General features: G+C 44.9%; 1 protein-coding gene and 1 non-coding gene across 7 annotated transcripts in view; one reads left to right on the top strand and one right to left on the bottom strand.

The window, feature by feature from the left end:
• ADGRD1 (adhesion G protein-coupled receptor D1) overlaps window positions 1–22,412 on the top strand; it is a 218,311-nt gene that overhangs the window by 45,322 nt on the left and 150,577 nt on the right. For all 6 annotated transcript variants that reach the window (XM_053280100.1, XM_053280102.1, XM_053280099.1 and 3 more), the window contains one exon: window positions 11,054–11,195. In XM_053280100.1, coding sequence (XP_053136075.1) covers window positions 11,054–11,195 — 142 coding nt within the window. The remainder of the gene's footprint in view (window positions 1–11,053; window positions 11,196–22,412) is intronic.
• Window positions 2,606–2,677, bottom strand: TRNAA-GGC (transfer RNA alanine (anticodon GGC)). Its single transcript has one exon. It is a non-coding gene; the product is annotated as a tRNA-Ala (tRNA).

Here is a 22,412-nt window from a genome sequence, read left to right as displayed (position 1 = left end):
TATGAATGGGAGACTATATGTGTGAGCACTGTAAGAGATTCCCCTTAAGGGATGGAGCCGCTCTGGGAAGAGCAGAAGGCTCCAAGTTCCCTCCCTGGCAGCATCTCCAAGATAGGATTGGAGAGAGATTCGTGCCTGCAACCTCGGAGAAGCTGCTGCCAGTCTGTGCAGACAATACTGAGCTAGATGGACCGATGGTCTGACTCAGTAAATGGCAGCTTCCTGTGTTCCTAAGACCATTCTGTTCACTCAGGCTTTTAAAAAATTGATGTTTATTATTATTTTTAAAAATGTTTTGTATTGTAGTTTGTTCCTGGGCTATCCAGGGAGGCAGTGCCAGGATCGGCCTCGATCCTGGCTGCTTCAGACAAGCAGCCAAGCCCAGGGAGGTGTTTGTTGTGTTTGTACTATGAACCCTAGTTGTGTTTGTACTATGAACAGCGTGATGGACTCCACTGAATATGGCAGAGAAAGATAACATCCTTCCCACACCTTTCCCATACATATAGGGCCAATTCTTATGAACAGAGCAGATAAGGCAGTCAAATCCCTCTATTTCTGACACTAATGAGACCCTCTGTGGATAACGAGAAGGGGAACTAGAAATAACAGATCGTTAAAAAATATCTCTCTCTCTCTCTCTCTCTCTCTCTCTCCCCTGCCCACAACCCTCACAACTCAGGGATTTTCCAGGCCTGTCCATGACAATCATTACATTTTTCTTCGTTCCATTTATTTGCTTAGTTCATCTCTATTGAGAGAAGTTGATTAAGATAGCGACTGCTTCTCTCCTTGCTTTTCCCCTGGACATGGGTTACTTTATTGTACTTTTAATAGATATCTTCGTAGTAGGCTTATGATTCCAGTTTTAACTCATTTACCAGGATGTGCAGAGGAATTTCATGCTTCCTTCCTCTTATGGGATAAGAAGAATGACATTACTTATGATGCTGCTAAAGTGAAGATTGTGTGGCGGTGAATAGAGTCCACCGAGAGATGACAGCGGGTTATAATCTAGAGCAGGGGTTCCTACAACTGCCGTCCTCCCGACCTACAATTTATTGTGGCTGGGGATGATGGGAGTTGTAGTTCAGCAACATCTGGAGTACCACAGGTTGGGCAACCCTGCTCTAGAGTGTATGAGGTCATCTACACACTCAAAAGACTGTGTTCTACCTGGGTTTGGGAGCTGTGTGTGCTCCCAGTTTTCGGTTGTGTGGAAGCAAGGGAGGAGCAGAACCTGGGTAGAAGTGATTGTGTGGAAGCAAGGGAGAAGGAAAAGCTACCCAGGTTTCCCTCCGTCCTTGCTTCCACACAATCACTTCTACCCAGGTTTCCTCTTACTTTGCTTCCACAGAACTGAAAATCGGGAGCACACACAGCTCTCAGACCCAGGTAGAACACAGTTTTTGATGGAATGACCTCCGTCAGTGGTGCGCCTAGTCAATTTTGTAGCCCAGAACTTGAGGGATACAGAGGGCCCCCTTGGTGAGCCCCCCTATCCGGGGGAGCCTCCCACCTCTGGCGAGGTCCAGCAAAAAAAGGCTAATATCTTTTTGGCCCGTTCGCCTGCCGGTCTCCCCTGTTCTGCGTGGCCGGGAGGCTGGCCAAGTGGGCCTGCCTGTGATCACCGGGCTGCTTGCACCTGTGCAGTGTGATGGCATGAGCATCTCAAGTGTGTGTCATCATGTATTTGTGATGCTCACGTATTTGCGGTGACCACAGGCAGGCCTGCTTAGGCTCTCAGCCCCCCTCTCCCCACTGCAGTATAGGAGAACGGTGGGCGATCGCAGCAGGCAAGCCCAATGAGTGTGGCTGGCGAGCATGGCAGGTGTGGTGGGCGGAAGCCCCCCAGGAGCAACTTGGAGGCCCCCTGGAGGGACTTTGTCCCTGAAGGCTTTGTCCCGGACTTTGTCCCTGAAGTCCAGTCCTAAGAGCGCCGCTGACCTCAATAAATGCTCACGGAATCGTATGTGAAAATTTCCTTGGTTCTTCATTTTGGTGTAAATGGTATAATCTGCACATATGCCGTGTATGTGTTTGGTTTTGGATCACAGTGAACCAACGGTGGGTTGTCTTTCCTCCTCCTCTGACTTGATCCTGCAGAGTTCTGGACTTCTCTTTTAAATTTAAATAACAGAGCTTCTATTCCATATGACTGAAAAGGCAGGCTGGCTTTGGCTCCTTTAGTAACCTGCACAGAATATCAGATGTATCCTTTCCCTGCACAATGACTGCTTTTTCGCAGTTGCTGAGTCTAGCTTTTCCTTTCCCAAGCTGCTTGCCCTTTTAGCTGGCTGAGCCTTCGTGAAGTGCTGTTGGTATGTTTTAAATATTGATACCCCGCTTGATCTTATAAACATAACTCAAAGCAGCTTACAGTGAAGAAATTAAAACAATAAAGCATCAAAACAGAGCAAAAAAACCCCCACCAAAAGCAAAATAACACCACCATGGCAACACGACAAATTGAACAGGAATTAGGAACACAGAAAGCTGCCTTATACTGAGTCAGACCATTGGCCCATCTAGCTCAGCATTGTCTACACTGACTGGCAGCAGCTTTCCAAGGTTTCAGGCAGGAGTCTCTTCCAGTCCTACCTGGAGATGCTGCCAGGGATTGAATCTGGGTCCTTCTGCATGCCAAGCAGATGCTCTACCACTGAGCTACAGCCCCATCCCCTAAGGAGACTTTATTACAGTATCCACATGTAGTCTCCCATCCAAATGCAAATCAAGGTGGACCCTGCTTAGCAAAGAAGGCAATTCATGCTCACTACCACAAGACCAGCCCTCCTCCCCTATGTATTTCAGGCAGGATAAATAAAGATGGCATTTAACAAAGCAGAGACCCATGTTTATGTGAGCCCAATCGTCTTCTTAAGATGCGAGGTTTTGGTTTGTCATTTGAAAGTATGCAACGCCATGGCCTTCTGGTCCTCTGTTGGGAAGGAAGCGTTCAAATGTGGTGTCACCACGCAAGAGGCCCTGCTCATTGAAGATGTCTGCTGAACATTATTCAGCATGGGGCACTGAGCAAAGTCTCAAATGTTGAGCAGACTGTGTGAGGAGGTGCATGTGGGAAAAGATGGTCCTTAAATACCTCTGATCCAAAATGCACCATTCCTATCAGAGAGCTGCAAGACAGGTTACTATCCTGCTTGAAAGGCAAATATAAAACAGCAATGAAACACAACAATAAAACACAGCTTCCATTTAACCCTCTCCCTCTGGCCCCCTTCTTACAGAAGCATCAGTTGGTTCCCTCTCCTCAGAGGGCTCACAGATGAGACCATTTAGGTCTGTATTGTCTTCATAGGCTGGCAATAGCTTTCCAGTGCTTCAAATGGGGATTTTTCATTACCTGGAGATGCTGGGGATTCAACCTGGGGTTTTACTACATGCAAAGCAGGTGAACTGCCACTGCCTATAGGATGCTGCCTTATAGAGTCAGACCCTTGGTCCATCTAACTCAGCATTGTTTACTCTGGCTGGCAGCAGCTCTCCAGGGTTTCAGGCAGGCATTTCCCAGCCCTGTCTGCAATTGAACTGAACCGTGTAGAACTGAAAAAGGTGCAGAAGGGCAAGCAAGATGATCAGGGGTCTGGATCAACTTCCTTGTGAGGCTAGGCTACAGCATCTGTGGCTTTTTAGTTTGGAAAAGAGGTGACTAAGGGGAGACATGATAGCCAAATATAAAATTGTGCATGGAGTAGAGAGACTGGACAGAGAGAAATGTTTATCTTTCTCACACAACACTAGAACAAGGGGTTATCCCATGAAACTAAAGGTCGATAAATTTAGGACCAACGAAAGGAAGTACTTTTTCACACAGTGCATAATTAACCTATGGAATTCTCTGCCACAGGATGTGGTGATGGCCACTAGCTTGGATGGCTTTAAAAGGGGCTTAGACAGATTCATGGAGGACAGGTCTGTCAATGGCTACTAGTCTGGTGTCTATGGGCCACCTCCAACCTCAGAGGCAGGATGCCTCTCAATACCAGTTGCAGATGGGCAGCAACAAGAGAGAGGGCATGCCCTCAACTCCTGCCTGTAGGCTTCCAGCAGCATCTGGTGGGCCATTGTGTGAAACGGGATGCTGGATTAGAGAGGCTTCCTTGGGCCTGATCCAGCAGGGCTGTTCTTATGGCAAAGACTGAACCTGGGAGCTTCAGCATGCAAAACAGATGCTCTGCCACTGAGCTATGACCCTATTCCTAATGTCAAACCCTTCCTCTTCAGAACACCATCTAAGCAGATTGCATGAGGTGAGGACCTCAGGGCCATGCCATTTATCTTACTGTCATATGTACTAATAGGAGGCCATAATGAATGAGTACTAATGAGCTGTTTATGCTGTCTTATCTCAATAACCTATTATGGGAACTAGGTTAGAAATATTTACCAGAGGGAGAGAGAAATCTTCCTTGATCAGAACCACAAGACCTGTCTAGTCCAGCAGTTTGTTTTTCCGAATGCACAGCCAGAGGAGCACATATCCCAGTGCAAAAAAAAATATTTGGTATTGGGGAGTGTGACTTTATTTTGCAGAAACATCCACAACCCAACAGACTTACAATCTATAAACATGTAAGATAATGTTTAAGTAGTGTGCTTGCAAAAGGGAAGTCGAAGAACAGTTTGAAATCTGTAGGATGTCAACGTCAAATATTATTCATGTTACTAAATAATTACTAGAGATGGTAAATTTGAATCATAGAAAATTTGAACCTGAGAAAGATCTTCAGCTTCTCTTGAGCATGATGTCATTTTTGAATTATTGATCTAATTGTGAGGGTTAAAACTCTGTTCAGAACAATAACAATAACAATCTGATGATTATAGTCAGAATTCATCCAGCCTCAGAGGCATGATGCCTCTGAATACCAGTTGCAAGTGAGCAACAGCAGGAAAGAGGGCGTGCCCTCACCTCTTGCCTGTGGGCTTCCCAGAGTCATCTGGTGGCCCACTGTGGGAAACAGGATGCTGGACTAGATAGGCCTTGGGCCTGATCCAGCAGGGCTGTTCTTATGTAATCTCTTCTTTTAAAAATGCCAAATCAAATCAAGCCTTTCCCCCAACTTATTCTGGTGTAAAAAGTAGTTCATTCAGCTAATTTCAGTGGCAGGATCATGTATGCAAAATTTGGAATCTGTAGGGCATTGCGAAGTATGACCTTCTGTCCTACAAACACAATATATAATAGATAAAAACAGCAGATAATCCCATATTTATCTGAATAGGAGGTTACTGAATTTAAGACAATGTGTTAAAAGATAGAGGTTAAAACAAATTATACCTGTATTTACCTAAACAAAAGAGGTCTCTGAATTCAAGATGACCCCCTCCCCTATATTTAACTGGAAAGAACTGGGGTGTGTGTGTTTCTTGAATTAAGGTTAAAAGGGTAGATAAAAACGCAGACAACAGCCTACAAGAGGCATTCCCCTTCTATCTTGGAGGCATCCCCCTACTGTTACACACAGGAGGGAATGCCTCTTCAGATAATATCTGCTGTGACGTATCCATGTACTATCTAAAAACACAGCATACTCCCCCCCCCAACTTCAAAACAACCGCTTAATGTGCACATTTATGCATATTTAACTGGAGAATTAATTGATTATAACTCATCAGATGAATTGACTAAAGTTTCATTCATTAGCGGGCTTGTTGTGGGCCTAAGCAAATCCCGCTGCTCAGATTCTGGAAGGCACCTCGGTCCTTTGGAAAAAGAATCATGCCAGGAATGCTCACTTGGCATATCCCCACCCCCCCTTCCCAGAATCAAACTCCAGCTATCTGAGGAATGCTTACAAATAATAAGCTCACATTTTTCACCCCTCTGGGCATTGATATATACCTCTTTCTGATTCCACACCTCTCTTTTATGCCCTTCTAGAGCTGGTTATTCTAATGTCTTCCAGGGATAATTTGTGGCTTAAAGTGGGGTTAACTGCAAAAGGGGGGGGCAGTTAGCACCCAATTTGGGGGGTAGGGATGAAATTGGGGTGAAGCATGAAACGTATTGGCCCAGTGTGCTGCTTCTCCTGAAACTGCAAAATGTCTTTTGCAGGAAAAAAACTGCAACTGCTGACCCCCCCTTCGCAAAGTCCCCATCAGAATGACACAGTACCTTCACTTAAGGCCATTCTAGGGGAGATTTCTGGCAGCCACAAGAAAGAATGTCATGCTGGGCCCATGAGTCTTGACCCCACACTGAATTTTGCACCCTCCATTGCCAAAATCCCCCCCCCCTTTATGGACTTCAAAATTGTGGGGGCTCTTCTACAATTACCTTTCCTAATGAAGACTTTACTGTTTGGAAATTTTAAGGACCTTCCTTCTAGATCCTTGAGTCTCAGTTATATTTCCACATCTGTAATTAATTCACCTGTTTTTTCTAATGGGACTCCTAGTAATTTTTTATTTTTATTTTCTAGCACATGCTAAAGCTCTTAGAAGCTTTATTGCTCTTTCTTTAAAGACTGGTTTAGCAGAGATTCCTGAAAGTGTTGCTTTAAAAAACAAACAAACAGTGAACCCAAGTAGATTGAAGGCAGTTCCTTCTTTTATTTATAAAAGGTATACAAAACACTAGGAGGTGAGGCCTGTTGTCGACTGGGCAAAGTTATTTTGCACCAATTAAATCTATAGCAAAACTCAAGCAATTACATATATATCACAGAATTTTTTTATTAATGTGCTTGCAAAAGAGAACTAAAAGAACAGCTTTAAAAATATAGGATGTCAACTTCAAACTATTCATTTGATTGAAAAATTACCATACATAGCAAATTTGAGTCTTGGTAAGATCAGAGAAAGATCTTCTGCTTCTCTTGGGCATAATGTCATTGAGTGTAAAAAAGAAAAAAGATCTGTTGAGAATAATAACAGTTAAGATGTGATTATTATATTAAGAATCTATTCTAAAAAAAACCACACACATTACAATTTTAAACTTCTCACCCAGCACATTCCAGTGCAAAAGGCATTCAGCTAATAAGTGGCAGGATTGTTTCTGTAGGTCATCACAAAGCATGGCTTTATTTCGCACAAAGAAATCCACAAATTCACATGTGCTCACATGTAACCTCCCATTCAAATGCGAACTGGGCAGATCCTGCTTAAGCAAAGGGAACAATTTATGCTTGCTGGCAGGAGACCTGCTCTCCTCCCATTGTCCAGATGAGGCAAAATCTCTTCCAAACACATGTCCCAAAGCTGCTCTCCTTAGAGCCCAGCAAAATTTTGCCCCTTAAAAATAGAAAAGAAGAGAACACTATTTATTTAAACATTGCTTGTCAAAATTCCCTCAAACTAGGAAAAAATATCCTCTGGCGGGCTTTCTAATGGGAGGTTGAGCCAGCTTGGCTTCCCTGGTTTGAATTATGCTATCTCTGAGAAGCAAACATTTTTCTGGACAAGATGGGCCTCTTTCGTAACAATGCTATAAATAACGTGCCAAAAGAATAATTTGAAAAATATCTGTCTCCGAATGCAGCGCTCAAACTTTCAGTGTGGGAAGTTTTCCCTTTGTGCCCTTCATTGCACTTAGATTTATCTCCAGACGTTTTCTGTGCACCCATCACGTCATGTAATTGTCTCCAGTGTCAGAAAACCGAGACTTGACAACTGTAATGAAATAACTAAGCTAAGCTTGCAAGAACTTGGGCATAGCTGTGTCCTCTCAGGTCCAATCTGTGCTTGGACCCAGAACTGGATGAGGCCTCCAGGGGGCTTTGGTCTGATCCAGCAATCACATTCTTCTGCCTAATTCTTCTTATCAAATCTCCACCATGTCATAAGGCTGGCTGTCATGATTATTTGCGAATGGGTCTATCACCTATCACCTGACAGTCAACAACAGCCTAAAAGTTCTTAATGGATGGGAAGTTCTTTCCAGCCTTTGGAATGCCACCTCTTTCTGGCAGGGCCAATAGGGAGACAGCTTGAAGTGATGGGAATGTATCCAACAAGAGAAACGGGGACTGTTTTTTGCTTGAAAGCAGGAAACATCCCAAGGTTGCCATTCCAGAAGATACCTGTTCTGGGGAGGCTGACGAATTACATATTCCGTAATGACAGGCATTTTCTTAGTAGAAAGAGAATCATAGCCCATCAGTGCTTTAAAAGGGGGAAATCAGAATTGCACAATAGTGAGGTCGTTCTCACGACCAGCCTTTTGTGGGTAGGAGAGGGTTAAGCTCAGTAGGAACCTAGGAAGCTGCCTTATATTGAGTCAGACTATTGGTCCATCTAGCTCAGTATTGTTTGCACAGACTGGCAGCGGCTTCTCCAAGGTTGCAAGCAGGAGTCTCTCTCAGGCTTATCTTGGAGATGCTGCCAGGGAGGGAACTTGGGACCATCTTCAGGCAACCATGCAGGTGCTCTTCCAAGAGCGGCCTCATCCCCTAAGGGGAATATCTTCTATTGCTTCACACATGTCATCTCCCATTCAACTGCAACCAGGGCTGAACCTGCTTAACAAAGGGGACAAGTCATGCTTGCTGCCACAAGACCAGCTCTCACAAATGTAGAAGCTCATCTGGAGTCACGGCAACCTCTCCTACCCGGTGCCTGTCTAAGTGGGTAGCCTAGCTATTGGATCCATGCTTTAACCAAGGCAGGGCAGGAATCTCTACTGTCCTAGCTCAGCTTTTGATTGTGTGGGTGATCGGAGCCACTTCCGCAGCTCCCGGAATCTAGTGGCCATGTTTTCAGGGGAGTCCAGAGGAAAGCTGGGCCAGGGAGAGGCAAGTTGCTGCATGGCCGAGGGCTACCTCTCCTCTGCCTGCATGGTGCATTGTGGGATAGGGGAGGACTTCTTCCTCCTGACCCCACATTGAAAGTCTGCTGACATGCCAGGCATGTGGGTGCATGAGCAGCAGAGCCCCAAGGAGGCTCCGATCATCTGGAGGAAGGCAGGTAGGATCCTGCCTTTGCCCCAGCCACCTCCACTGTGTGAACAGACTCAGTATAGTGTGAGTGCACATGGCATATTTTGGAAGGGCGGTATACAAATCACATTAATAATAAGTAGTAATAATAATAATATTTCACACATTCATGCACATTTCATATGCCGCTACAACACACACCTGAACGTTTCCTCTTGTCTGTGAATACATCCTTTGTTGCCTCGGCATCCCTTGACATTTAACAGCTGACACAGAGTGGGAGAAAATCCTCGGAAATGGGAACTGGAAAGCACCATTTCAGAATATCAGACCCACTGGCTACTGTGGGGAGTAGCAGTGGATTCTGTGGGAAGCATCTTTGCCAGGGGGAGAAGAAATGGGGACATTTGATCGGGGCTGGGTTGTAGAGCAGTCTGGGCCTCTCACTTTACTTTCCTCTTTGCCATCAGTGACTTTTAACATAATCTAATCTAATATATGCGGCCACCTAATGGCGCAGCGGGGAAGTGACTTGACTAGCAAGCCAGAGGTTGCCGGTTCAAATCTCCACTGGTATGTTTCCCAGACTATGGGAAACACCTATGTTGGGCAGCAGCAATAGAGGAAGATGCTGAAAGGCATCATCTCATACTGTGAGGGAGGAGGCAATGGTCAACCCCTCCTGTATGCTCCCAAAGACAACCACAGGACTCTGTGGGCGCCAGGAGTCGACACCGACTCTATGCCACACTTTACCTTAACATAACTTTTGCGATGACTTGTATCTTTGGACCCCACAAAGGACAGGGGTTCTCAACCTGTGGGACTGAATTACAACTCCATAGATAGTAGCAGGGGATGATGGGAGCTGTAGTTCAGGAAGAGCACCACAGGTTGGGACCCCCTGTGTTAGAACCTTTTCTTTTTAAAATTGCCCGTTTTGTGCCTGGTTGCACTTAAAACAACCACCACAACCCTGTGTTGATATACAGCTGCAATCTGAAGCAGATTTACTCAGAAGCAAGGCCAATGAAATGAGACAGGCTGACTTCTAAGTCAACCTGTTTAGGATCAAGCTGCAAAAGTGCTATTCCAGGGCAAGGGAAGGAGGAAGTCTCACGGGCTTCCTCTTCAGGTGGTTTGAATAAGCATTGGGCCATAAATGTCAACAAAGTTTTAGTCAAGTGACAACTTGGCACAATTCCACCAAGAAAGATTACGTTGGGAAAAATAAATAAACATCCCACGCCCTGTAACGCTAAACAGATTGCTTGCGTGCATGACACCTGGAGCGTAACGTTTTTCATCTCCCCACTTCACAAATAGTGCTGCTGACCAGTACAGTGAGGCATGGCCAGCGGTTCACTGATCCATGGAGACCCCTTGGTCCATAGAATCCACAGAGACCCAAACTCCTTCCCAACTTCATCCTGGTTAGGCCAGGAAGAAGAATGCCAAAGGAACAGTCTGACCCGCCTGTTGAATAGGTTGTCCATGCTGGGGATGTCCACAGCTGCCTTCTCCTCTTTCTCCTTCTCTGTCTCCTCCTTTTACTTCTGCTTCTCCTCCTCCATCTTCATCTCCTGCGTCTCCTGCATCTCCTGCTTCTATACTGCTTTCCAATGAACTTTCTCAAAGCAATTTATGAATGAATGAATGAATGATGTCCCCAAAGGGCTTACTGTCTAAGAAGAAACACAAGGGAGACGCTAGCAACAGGCACTGGGAGGGATGCTATAATGGGCTGAATTGGGAAAGTGGCTCTCCCACGGCTAAATATCAGAGAATCACAACTTTGAAAGATGCCTCTTTGTCCAGTTACCAGGGACTGTTTTCTTGCATGGATACCCACTGAGCTGCCTTATACCGAGGAAGACCCTTGGTCCATCTAGCTCAGTATTGTCTACACTGTCCGGCAGAAGCTCTCCCAGGTTTCAGGCAGGAGCCTCTACCAGCCCTACCTGGAGATGCTGCCAGGGGTTGAACCTGGGACCTTCTGCATGCAAAGTGGATGCTCTACCACTGAGCTACGGCCCTTGGTGTAGAGCCCATGCTGCACTCACACCAAGATTTGGAGGTGTCAGTTGTCCAGGTCCAAGTACAGGCAGTGTAGCAGCAAGTAACTCACTCTTAGTATATTTATTTTTCAGGATTCCTGAAGCTGCCGCCTTCCAGGACTGCATGATTTCGGTGACAAGCTACCTGATCTCCCTAAAAGTGGACCCTCCTCCGATTTTGTCCCACAATCTGTCGGGTTCTCCTCTCATTACCATCCACTTGAGACACAAACTGGTAAGTGGCAATGATAGGATCCCGAAGCTCCACCCTCTGTACGCAGGAAGTCTACTTGGCCCTATCCCCTGCCTCCGAGTGCCTTCTGACATTCCACAAGACCCCCCTGCTTTCCACAGCAGTCTTCTCAGCCTTAAAGCCTCCAAACCTGCATTTCTGAAAAAGGAGCACTGCTGTTTTCAGGCTGCTAAATTCATTTTGTGCGATGCTATCATGGAGTTGCAAAACACACACAAGCCTGACAATGACTGAGTGGGAATTGTGTTGCCCGTAGGCTGTGCATGTTTTTGGATATTTATCTTCATTTGCTGCTGTTAGTGAATGGCTTAATAGTTGCACAGTGGGAGGACGGGGAAAAGGAGGACGGAAAGGAGGGGAGTGAGAGCAATTATGTCATCTAGATTCTGTAGTAATTGGTTTACTAACATTATAATGCACCCACTTTGCTTCCTGTTTCTGTGTGATCAAAGCAATTTGGTCTTGTGATGGATGGATGGAGAGAGATACACACAACACGCACACACACAGGGGTTAGGGATGGGCAAGCAGGTTCGGAAACGAACCGGTTCAAAGTTGAACTGGTTTGCGATTTGAAGACTCGGGGTCAACCTTCGTGGGCTTGTGGACCTTTTACAAAAACATTTTTATTTTATTTTTTTAACTTACTCCCTCTGGGGGGACTTCTCCAAGGTGGAGCGCGGGGGTGTGTGTGTCTGTGGAGGTTTCCCCTCCCCCACCAGCCTTCTTTCAAAACCAGCCCCATTCGGCATGCAGAGGCTCATTGCACAGGTGAGGTCGCCTCCAAAACGGAAAGCCAAACGGAGCCATTTTTGGAGGAAGGATGGATGGCAGGGAGAGGAGGAACCTCAGCAGACGCCCACCCCCCAGCCACCTCGGAGAAGCCTGTGTGTGTGTGTGTGTGTATCTCCACACACAAGTCAAGGGGTCAAGACAAGTTGGCTCTGTCCAGCAGCCAGACAATATATTTTACTCGTCAGATGGTTCCTCAAGTAATGTTGGTGCATTATTCATCAGGAGGTTTTTATCCCACTTGTCAGTCATCATTTTTCACTTGTCATGGACTAGCAGACTAGTGGATTTCCTGAGTCATCGCTATCGCTATCGCTATCGCTATAACTATAATGAATGTATATATATTTGCAATAGCAAGAGTTTCTTGAAAGAAAGTACGTTGCTTTGTGTTTTGCATGAGCATTCTATGATAAATGTACCTGCGACTGCACTTGTGAACCTACTGTTAAATTGCCATATGCGTGACCAAGATTCTCAAGCCAGAGAACCCCAGGGAATTAGCCAACGTGACACATTTTCTCTTGTGTTCCTGATGATGAAAAATGGAAGATAACTTACCCTAGTGGCGCAGTCCTTCTGTTTCTGTGGTTTCAGCAAAAACATCTTCCGATGGACATGGAGTGTTGATTTCAATGGGCTCGTTTTCTTGTGCTATTCTCTTATTTTTTTCTCCAGTTCTTCTGCAGAGTAGCGCGGGGTCAAAGCAGATGTGACGGGGGGCATTCTGCTTACCCTCCAACTGTCTCTGCTGCCTGGTCTCTGCACATCTTTGGTTCTCCCTTTGGGAGATGTTCTTGCTAAAATAACGTTAGCATGATTTGCTATGCTTCCCAGTTCTGCCTGCTCATCCAGGTCCATGTAAATCTGGTGGCGGCGGTGGTGTGTGTATGTTGCTCCATCTTGACTCTAATGCATATATTTGCGAATTTGGACAATGGATTGTAGGATTTTCTTTGTGTTTCTAGCATATCTTGTTTACACAAAAGGAGAAACATTTAAGAATGCGTCATCCTATCCACGGTTGTGCCAAGCTGTTTAATGAGCTAGGAGGAAAAGTCCCTCTACCCAGCAGGAGCCCCACAGATGATCGCTTCCCATGCCTCCTACCTTGCTTTTTACGAGCACATGATCACAAAATGGGAGTGTGTGCAGCTCCTGAACAGGGTGTCCTACCCAAATGACGATCGCTTGAACTAGCCTAGTATCATCATGAGAGGAGAGCTGGTCTTGTGTTAGCAAGCATGACTTGTCCCCTTAGCTAAGCAGGGTCTGCCCTGTTGCATTTGAATGGGAGACTTGATGTGTGAGCACTGGAAGAGATTCCCCTCAGGGGATGGAGCCGCTCTGGGAAGAGCATCTAGGTTCCAAGTTTGTTCCCTGGCAGCATCTCCAAGATAGGGCTGAGAGATATTTGTACCTGCAACCTTGGAGAAGCCATTGCCAGTCTGGGTAGACAATACTGAGCTAGATGGACCAATGGTCTGACTCAGTATAGGGCAGCTTCCTAGGTTCCTATCACCATCACGTCTGGTTTGGCTGTCAGAGCTGTCTGTTTTCTGTACAGGGCCCAGGCCTGTGTAACATCTGCAACAGAACCTTGCAAACCACTCTCTGGACCAGAGTTCAATGCTTAGGGGTAAACAATCCGTTTTAAAAGTTTCACATTAGTGAGTGACCAGGTGAGTGACCAGGAGACCTGGTCTTGTGTAGCAAGCATGACTTGTCCCCTTTGCTAAACAGGGTCTGCCCTTGTTGCATTTGAATGTGAGACTAAATGTGTGAACACTGTAAGATATTCCCCTTAAGGGATGGAGCCGCTCTGGGAAGAGCATCTAGGTTCCAAGTTCCCTCCCTGGAAGCATCTCCAAGACAGGGCTGGGAGAGAGTCCTGCCTGCAAACTTGGAGAAGCTCCTGCCAGTCTGTGTAGACAATACTGAGCTAGATGGACTAATGGTCTGACTGGGTAGAAGGCAGTTTCTTATGTCCCTATGTCCCAGATCTTCTCTATCTCTAAGAGCTGTGATATTGTTGGATATACAGTATTATTTCTAAGCTATATGCCAGACACCTCTTAAATATGCTTATTGACTGGATTGAATCTCACAATCTTCTTGCATCCGAGCAGGCGGGATTTAGACAAGGGTGATCCACTACAGAGCAAGTGTTTATATTACAACATCTCGTAGAGAAATATTCTGGAAAACCTGGTTCGGCCTTCTATGCGGCTTTTATAGACCTGAAAGCCACTTTTGACTCAATTTCCAGAGAGAGATTGTGGGCTAAATTACAGGGGTTATCTCTGGACAAGAGATTGTTACTCTTGATCTACAAGTCACATGAGAACACCCGCCTCAGGGTTCGCCTGGGTGCGCAGGGCCAAGTTACAGCCAAAATTCCAACATCCAGAGGAGAGAGACGGGGATGTATCTTGGCCCCTGTCTTGTTTAACATATACATCAGTTCTGTTGTTTCCACTCTGAGTGTCCCCTCGATTCACCCACCCAAACTGGCACATAAGCATCTCGCCATCTTGCTTTATGCAGATGACATGGTTCTCATGTCATTAACTCCGGTTGGCTTGAGATGGGCCCTTTCACTGTTGAGTTCCTTCTGTGCCGATGAGTTCACAGAAACAAACTATCAAAAAACGGAAGTTCTAGTCTTCGCTGAGCGCCTCAAACTCCACAAATGGAGAATGAATGGCCATTATTTGGAACAGGTAAAAACCTTTAAGTATCTTGGTGTGGCCTTTCATCATACGGGCAATCGGCAGCCTCATTTAAAGTACATAGTGCAGAACGCCCAAGCCTCATATGCTAGCATATGCTATCAGATCATTCTACTTTACAAAAGGAGCATTATACATTCCAGCCGCTATTAAATTGTTTACTGCCAGGGTTTTACCTCAATTATTATATGGGGCTCAGCTTGGCCCTTTTAATAATTTTGTATCTCTGGAAGCTGTACAAACAAAATTCATTAGGGCTATTTTACAGCTTCCTAGATGTATCCCTAATGTTGTTATTAGGAGGTGGGACTTGGCTTGATGGAAGCGGAGAATTGGAAGTGCATTTTTGCATTCTGGTTAAAACTGGTCTTTCTTCAACCCGGACTTGCCCATCTGGTATTAACCGACCCTTTTGATTCCACTTGGAAATGCCTCATCAAAACAAAATCCCAATTTTATGAGCTTTCGCTTGACACCCTTATCAGTTTGGGGCATGGTACTGCGGGGAAGGTTATCAAGCAATGTATTTCCGACATTGATTTACAGTCTGAAGTTGCTAAAATTCTGAAAGGCTCGTACTTAGGAGATCAGATTTTCCCCCAGTAAACCGGCTACTTATTTAATTAACATCACTCTTCCTAAGTTTAGGCGGGCCTTGTCTTTAGCGTATTTAAATGTGCTACCCTCAGCGGTACTTTTTGGGAGGTTTAGAGGAGTTGCATATACATCTTGCCTTTGCGCTTGTAGACTTGGTGTTATTGAATCTATTGAGCATGTTATCCTACATTGTGAACTTTACAAGGATGATCACTTAATTCTTATTGCTCCTCTGCTTGAGAGGTTTCCAGGACATTCAGATGAATTTTATTTAGTCTTTTTATTAGCAAATTTTAATTATAAGTACACAATTGTAGTAGCCAAGTTTTGTCACATTTTATGTAAATTGTGATTGGCTATTGTGTAATGTAATGTTTTTGATCAATGGCTGAAATAGATTGATTGATTGTTACTGTAAAAGCTGAGGTTATTGTTGGTAGGAGTGTTAGTGACATCACAGTGCTAGCCAATAGGCATCCACCAGAGCAGGCTCAAACTAAACTCTCAAACAGAATGGAAAACATCCAGAACTATTTCTTCACAGCTTGTCTCAGGAGAGAAAAGGCAGCGAGGGCACTTCCGAACTGTCTCCATTGCTCTTAAAATCTTCCGTCAGTCCTTACTCCAGGAGAGTTCCCAAGACAGAGATAATTGGGAAGAGGAAAATTGGTGTGCATATTTTTGTGGATTGCCTTCACCGTCACCACCCTGGTTTAAGGGGTTGACATTTTATTCCAACAGACATTTTCCAGGCAGCTGCAATAGAATACAATTGTTTGTTCTTGGTGGCTGGGTTACAACTTGGAGTCAGGGGAAACAAAAAGATCATCTAAACTCAATTCCTCCCCTTAGTTATTGGGGTATTTTGGAACAACAAGTTCTTTCAGATGGTGTCCCTACAGGCCCTCCAAGGCAGCTGTAGGGCTTCCAGAGCTTGTGCTATTTTTTTCAGCTAGCATTTGGCTTGGATATGCTGATTCATTGATACCCATCAGAACTGCCGTGTTCTTTTCTGTATTCCTTGTGTCTGTCTGGTTCCAAGGACCTTTCAGGTTGGAATAGGGTGAGACAGCATGGAAAGTGTTCCAAGGACAGAGGAGAAGGACAGGTCAGCAGGGAGGGAACTGCCAGAGAGTGAGGGAAGGAGACTCCCTTTATTGTTATTGCGAGAAGTAGACCCAAACTGTGCCCCCCCCTTTAAGGTCTGAAGTTTTTTGTGGGCTGGGAAATATTGAGGTGTTGGTGGGGAAACCTATCACCTCCAGAGAAATGTAGGAAGCTGTCTTACACTGGTCATCTTCAGACATAATGGGGAACCTGAGGTGAACTCACCTCCGGTTCCCCCCACCCCCCTTATGTCCGAATGATTGAAACCACAGTTCCTGGGCCCAACCATGGTTCCGATTTCACCCCAGATTCACCATCAGTCTGTAGTGAGTTCCACTCACGCAACTGAGGGTACGTTGCCTCCTCTGTGTCGTCCGGATTGGGATTTTACCCCAAACAAGAGTTAACGGAAGAAGCTCCTCCTATGGCACCCATCCCATTGGCTGGTGTGGGCTGTCCTTCCAGGGTTGGAAGAAGCAAACAGAGCCAGTCCCGCCTCCTTTGACAGCTCCCAGATGGAAGATAATGATTGCAAGCATATGGTGGGGATGGAGGCAAACCACGTGGACCCGTGGTTTGCCATTCTGTCTGAAGGGAGCCAATGAGTGATTTATCCCCCCGCACAGGAACATAGGAAGCTGCCTTCTACCCAGTCAGACCATTGGTCCATTTAGCTCAGTATTGTTGACACTGACTAGCAGTCCTGCCTGAACTCCAAGGGTTCAGGCAGGAGTCTCTTCCCAGCCCTACCTGGAGATGCTGCAGGGAGTGAACCGGGGACCTTCTGCATGCAAAGCAGATGCCCACCAAGCAGCTTCCTATGTTCCCAAGTCCTGCAAAATGACTTGGCCTTCTTGCATTTAGAGCACTCTATCTGCACGGTTGGCTTTCTCAGTCTCTTTCACTCTCTCTCTCTTTGAGTGGAGATCAGTTCAGTAGCCTCTATGGGTTTCTCCCCTGGCAGCTGAGGAGTTTTCTCTATTACAGCTTCAATGCAAAGTAGTGAGAGGCAGCTCTGGAAGGAATCTGAGCCTTTGGTTTGGAACAGGCTGCAATTCTGAAGTTCTAAGGAAATCTATGCATTGGGCACAGCCTACCCGGCGAGGCGTGATTACACATGTCATTCCTCATTACCTCAACATCATACTTGATCTTTTGGTGCTCTGGGAACTGTAAAAAAAAAAAACGCAGACAGATTCAAGCACTCGTCCTTTGCTTGACCCTGTTTTTGCCTATTTTAAGTATAGGTTATTTCTGCTGAACCAGCCTTTCTTGTCTTCCTGTTTCTTTTAAGTCACACACCACTAGCAGGTTTTCAGAAGTGACACTTAAATTGATTTTTTAAAATAAAATCCTGTGCCTGTAATTTGAATGTGATGCCTGCATTGGATAAAGCAGTCATTTCCCAAACTGCAAACCACGAGAGAGTATATTTGGTTTTCATTATTTTATTTTAAAGACTTGTATCCTGCTCTTCCTGTCAAAAACATAAGAACAGCCCTGCTGGATCAGGCCCATGGCCTATCTAGGCCAGCATCCTGTTTCACTCAGTGGCCCACCAGATGCCTCTGGGGAGCCCACAGGCAAGTAGTGGAGGCATGCCCTCTCTCTTGCTGTTGCTCCCCTACAACTGGTGTTTAGAAGCATCTTGCCTCTGAGGCTGGAGGTGGCCTATCGCCACCAATAAGTAGCTATTGATAGCAGTGTCCATGAATTTGTCCAAGCCCCTTTTTAATCCATCCAAACTACTAGCCATCACCACATCCCATGGCAGAGAATTCCATAGATTAATTATGTGCTGTGGGAGAAAATACTTTCTTTTGTCGGTCCTAAATTTCCTTGTCTTCAGTTTCATGGGCTGACCCCGGGTTATAGTGTTGTAAGAGAGGGAGCAAAATTTATCTCTATCCACGCTCTCTACTCCATGCATAATTTTATGCACCTCGATCATGTCTCCCCTTAGTCGCCCCTTTGCCAAACTATAGAGCCCCAGATGCTGTAGCTTTGCCTTGTAAGCAAGGTGCTCTAGGCCCCTGATCATCTCAGTTGCCATCTCGGTTGCCACCTTCTCCACCTTCTCCAGTTCTATAATGCCCTTCTTAAGATACAGTGACCAGAACTATATGCAGTATTCCAAATGTGGCCACACCATAGATTTGTATAAGGGCATTACAGTATTAGCATTTTTATTTCCAGCCCCTTTCCTAATGATTCCTAGCATGGAATTAGCCTTTTTCACAGCTTCCACGCACTGAGCTGACACTTCCAAAACGCTGTCCACCATGAGCCCAAGATCTATCTCTCTCCTGGTCAGTCACTGACAGCTCAGACCCCCTCAGTGTATATGTAGTGTTAGGAGTTTTTTGCCCCAATATGCAGTTGCCAACATGAACCTCATTTGCCATTTTGTCACCCACTCCCCCAGTTTGGAGAAACTCCTGTAGAACTCCTCACAATCTGTTTTAGATTTTACTACTCTAAATATTAATATAATGAATATTTTATTATATATTCCAACCCCAAAGACAACCCAAAGGAGCTCACAGGGGAAAAAAAAAATCTGCCAAATATCCCGTGACCCAACTCTGGAATGTGTCTCAGAATCGGGAACCATTTCTGCGGCCAAAAACTTACTAGTCTGTTGGCTTTGGCAGCTTGATGGCCTGTTCTTTAAAAAATCTCATTTGTCATTTATGCAGTAGAAATTCTTTTCTGTTTAAAAAACTCTTTATTTTAAGAACTACAATAAAAAAGCCCCATAGAACTTCAAATATATACATTAAAATGAAATATATAATGCTAAAAGTCCATTGTGCTTGCATTTTGCAAACCAAACATTTAACTTTACAGCAGCGATAATATCTCTGTGGGCATATTTTCTCTTGTGATTGTTCCCATTCCAGCATTTCATGAATGTTTTCCCAATCATCCACAAAACAGGGCATAGCGTTATCATTTCTGGAGTGTGCTTTAGTAATAGCTGTTAATCTACACAGGTTTGCTGTGTTCCATATCTGTCTGCACCATTCTTCAATGTATCAGATTTGACATATTTTTGCACCAGCTTGCTGACTGCACACAGTGTGGGAAATCATTCTAGAGGTTTGGGAAGACAAGGTAGTCATTTTTCTGTCTCAGACTCCTATGAAAATGCCCTGTGACTTCAGGTGGAAGGAAGAGGTTATTTATTTAATTATTTAAAATATTTTTACCCCTCCCCTCCAGTACACTACTGCTTGGGGTGGCTCACAACATCAATAAAATAAATACAATATAAAACAATAAAAAATAATAAAATTAAACCTATTAAGAGGTCAAGCTAAAGCCGCATTTAAAAGCTACAAATGTTTAAAGTTGCAGATTAAAAGTCATACGTAAAAAGCTAAAAACTAAGAACTAGAAAACCTATCAGATACAAGCAGCAGATAAAACATTAAAAAGCCTCTCTTAAAAGATGTCTTTAATTGTTTAAAAAACACACTGAGGGAGGGAGCATGGCAAAGCTCTTCTGGAAGGGTGTTCCAAAGCTCAAGGGGCCACTCCCAAAAAGACCCTGTCTCTAGCCCCCACCAACCAAAATCTCCGTTGGCAAACACCCTTTGTGTTTGAACTGGACAGTATTTCCCTCCAACCTAGCACATGCATATGGAAGGGAACAAGAATACGCCTGACCCACCTGTGAGGTCCGCATAGGGTTGCCAACCTTCCAGAATTGGCTTCGAATCTCTGTGAACCAATCCAGGAGACAATGGGAAGCAAGCCCTAGTGATGTTAATGGCTTGATATTGTGAAAACCATCTTGCTTGGAGGGGAGGAGAGAAGAGAGAGACAGACTGGGGAACTTCCAGCTCCCGTGTTCCCCCCAAAGTGGCCCTACCCTCCCCCAACTGCCCCCACAGAGCAACCAAGGACCATCTTCCTCTAAGGGGAGGAGAGAAGAAAGAAGTGAGCCTAAAGAGCTCATCATATCTACAGATGTAAATATGTAGATTGATGTATTGTTATTTGTTTACGTTTTTGTGTAAACCCACTTTGGGAAGTTCTCCTGAAAAGCAGTATGCGAGTGCCAAAAATAAGTAAGAACCAGGTATTGCAGGAACACAGGAAACTGCCTATGGATCATCTAGCTCAGGATTGCCTACTCTGACTGGTAGCATCTCTCCGGGAGGTTTTCAGCCCTACTTGGAGATGCTGGGAGGGATTGAACCAGGGATGTTCTGCATGCTAAGCAGATGCTCTACCACTAGCTACAGCCCCGCCCCAGCTCAATCCTAAGATTATATAGCTAAACAGAACCTTCATGTTTAGTCTGCCACTGAATACCAGTTGTTGGCGAATGGAGGCAGGAATGAGTAGCTGTAGGCTTCTCAGAAGCATCTGGTTAGTCAGTATGTGACTAATCCAGGTGTGGGCAAACTTGCCCTCCAGCTGTTGTTGAACTACAACTCCCATCTTCCCCAGCCACAATAAATTGACTACTATCAACCCTGCCTGATGGGAGTTGTAGTCCAAAAAGCATCTTGGGACCCCAGCAGAGGCGTGTCAAGGGAAAAAAGGGCCTAGGGCAAGCATTGAAATTGCACCCCCTGTCCAAACATCTGACACCCATCTTTCAGATTACCATAATATCAGCTGAAAAATACAAGTCAAGCTCGTTAATCATTTAATATTTCAAAAACTATTTAGCTGTGGACGTAGCCAGACCAAAAAATGCTGGAAAACTACAAATGTCAGTATGCTGGGGCCCGTGAAATACTCAAATACTATGTGGAGGTATACTTGGAAAACTAAACAGAAGTGCCTGTCTAATTCTCTATTATGCATTGTAGCATCACTATTACATAAGTTTTAAAAATAAATGGAGGAAATAATTAAAGGATATGCAGAGTAAACTGTGTCACTGCTTGGAATATATTCTAGTCTTTCAGAAAGACAGTTAAAATGAGAGAAAGAGAGCAAGAAACTCCCAGTGGGCCTTAATACTAAGGATTTCACACTGATTCAAAGACAAACTCACCATTAATAGACATATTATTAAGACATCACATTTAACTCACTTATCACAAGAAGCAAAGTAAGAGCAAATGAATACAATCCTAGCTCATAAGCTTCAGCTCAGTATTCACAAGCCCTGATTCTCTGTACATAGTGCCAAACTAAATATGTGTACAGTGACATATTATATTAATTTTTAATTTTTTTAACCTGTAGCCCCTTGGGAGGGCTTCCTAAAGGCCATGGGGTGACCTGCAAAGGTTCACCCTCCCTCCGCTGGCCTCTAGGTCCTCACAGGGACCATTTGAGCATGTGCGGTGGCCATTTTTAAAAATAAAATTTGTTTTTAAAAAATGGCCGCTGAAAACAAAATGGCCACTGCACATGATCAAGTGGCCTCTGCGAGGCCTGGCATGGCCTAGGGCCTCACAGAGGCCACTTGAGCATGCGCGGTGGCCATTTTGTTTTTGGCAGCCATTTTTTAAATTAAAAAAAAATGGCGCCCCCTTCAAGTGGTGCCTGGGGCACGTGCCCTGCCTGCCCCAGAATAGATACGCCCCTGGACCCTAGTTCAAGAACCTCTGGGCTATGCTATGAAATGAATGAAGCAAATAAAGAACCTGGCCCAGTGAGCTTTCTCCTGAAGGAAATGGGACACATCGCCACCCAGTACATGATGGGGAAGCCACTTGCCTTTAGAGAGAGAGAGAGAGGAGGTGATCCAGCAGGGCTCCAACTTTAAGATATAGTTGCAGTAGTTATTAAAATAAATCTTTGAACTGTCTACAGCTCTTGGAAGCGAGGCAATGTGGAAGGTTTCATGCCAGAATCTCCTCAATAATTAAAGCTCTTCTTCGCCAAGGTTTTCCAGGTTTTTTGAAAGGCTTTCATCCACATTTCTGAGGGCTTTTTCTTTCTTGGAAACGAATATTTTTATTCTTTGTAGACGTTGAGGCTTCCTTTCTCCGGTGTGGTG

This window comes from Hemicordylus capensis, chromosome 15 (assembly GCF_027244095.1).
Source record: "Hemicordylus capensis ecotype Gifberg chromosome 15, rHemCap1.1.pri, whole genome shotgun sequence".
Taxonomy (NCBI): domain Eukaryota; kingdom Metazoa; phylum Chordata; class Lepidosauria; order Squamata; family Cordylidae; genus Hemicordylus; species Hemicordylus capensis.
Note: the sequence above shows the minus strand (reverse complement) of the source record. Positions and strands in the feature narration are given on the sequence as shown.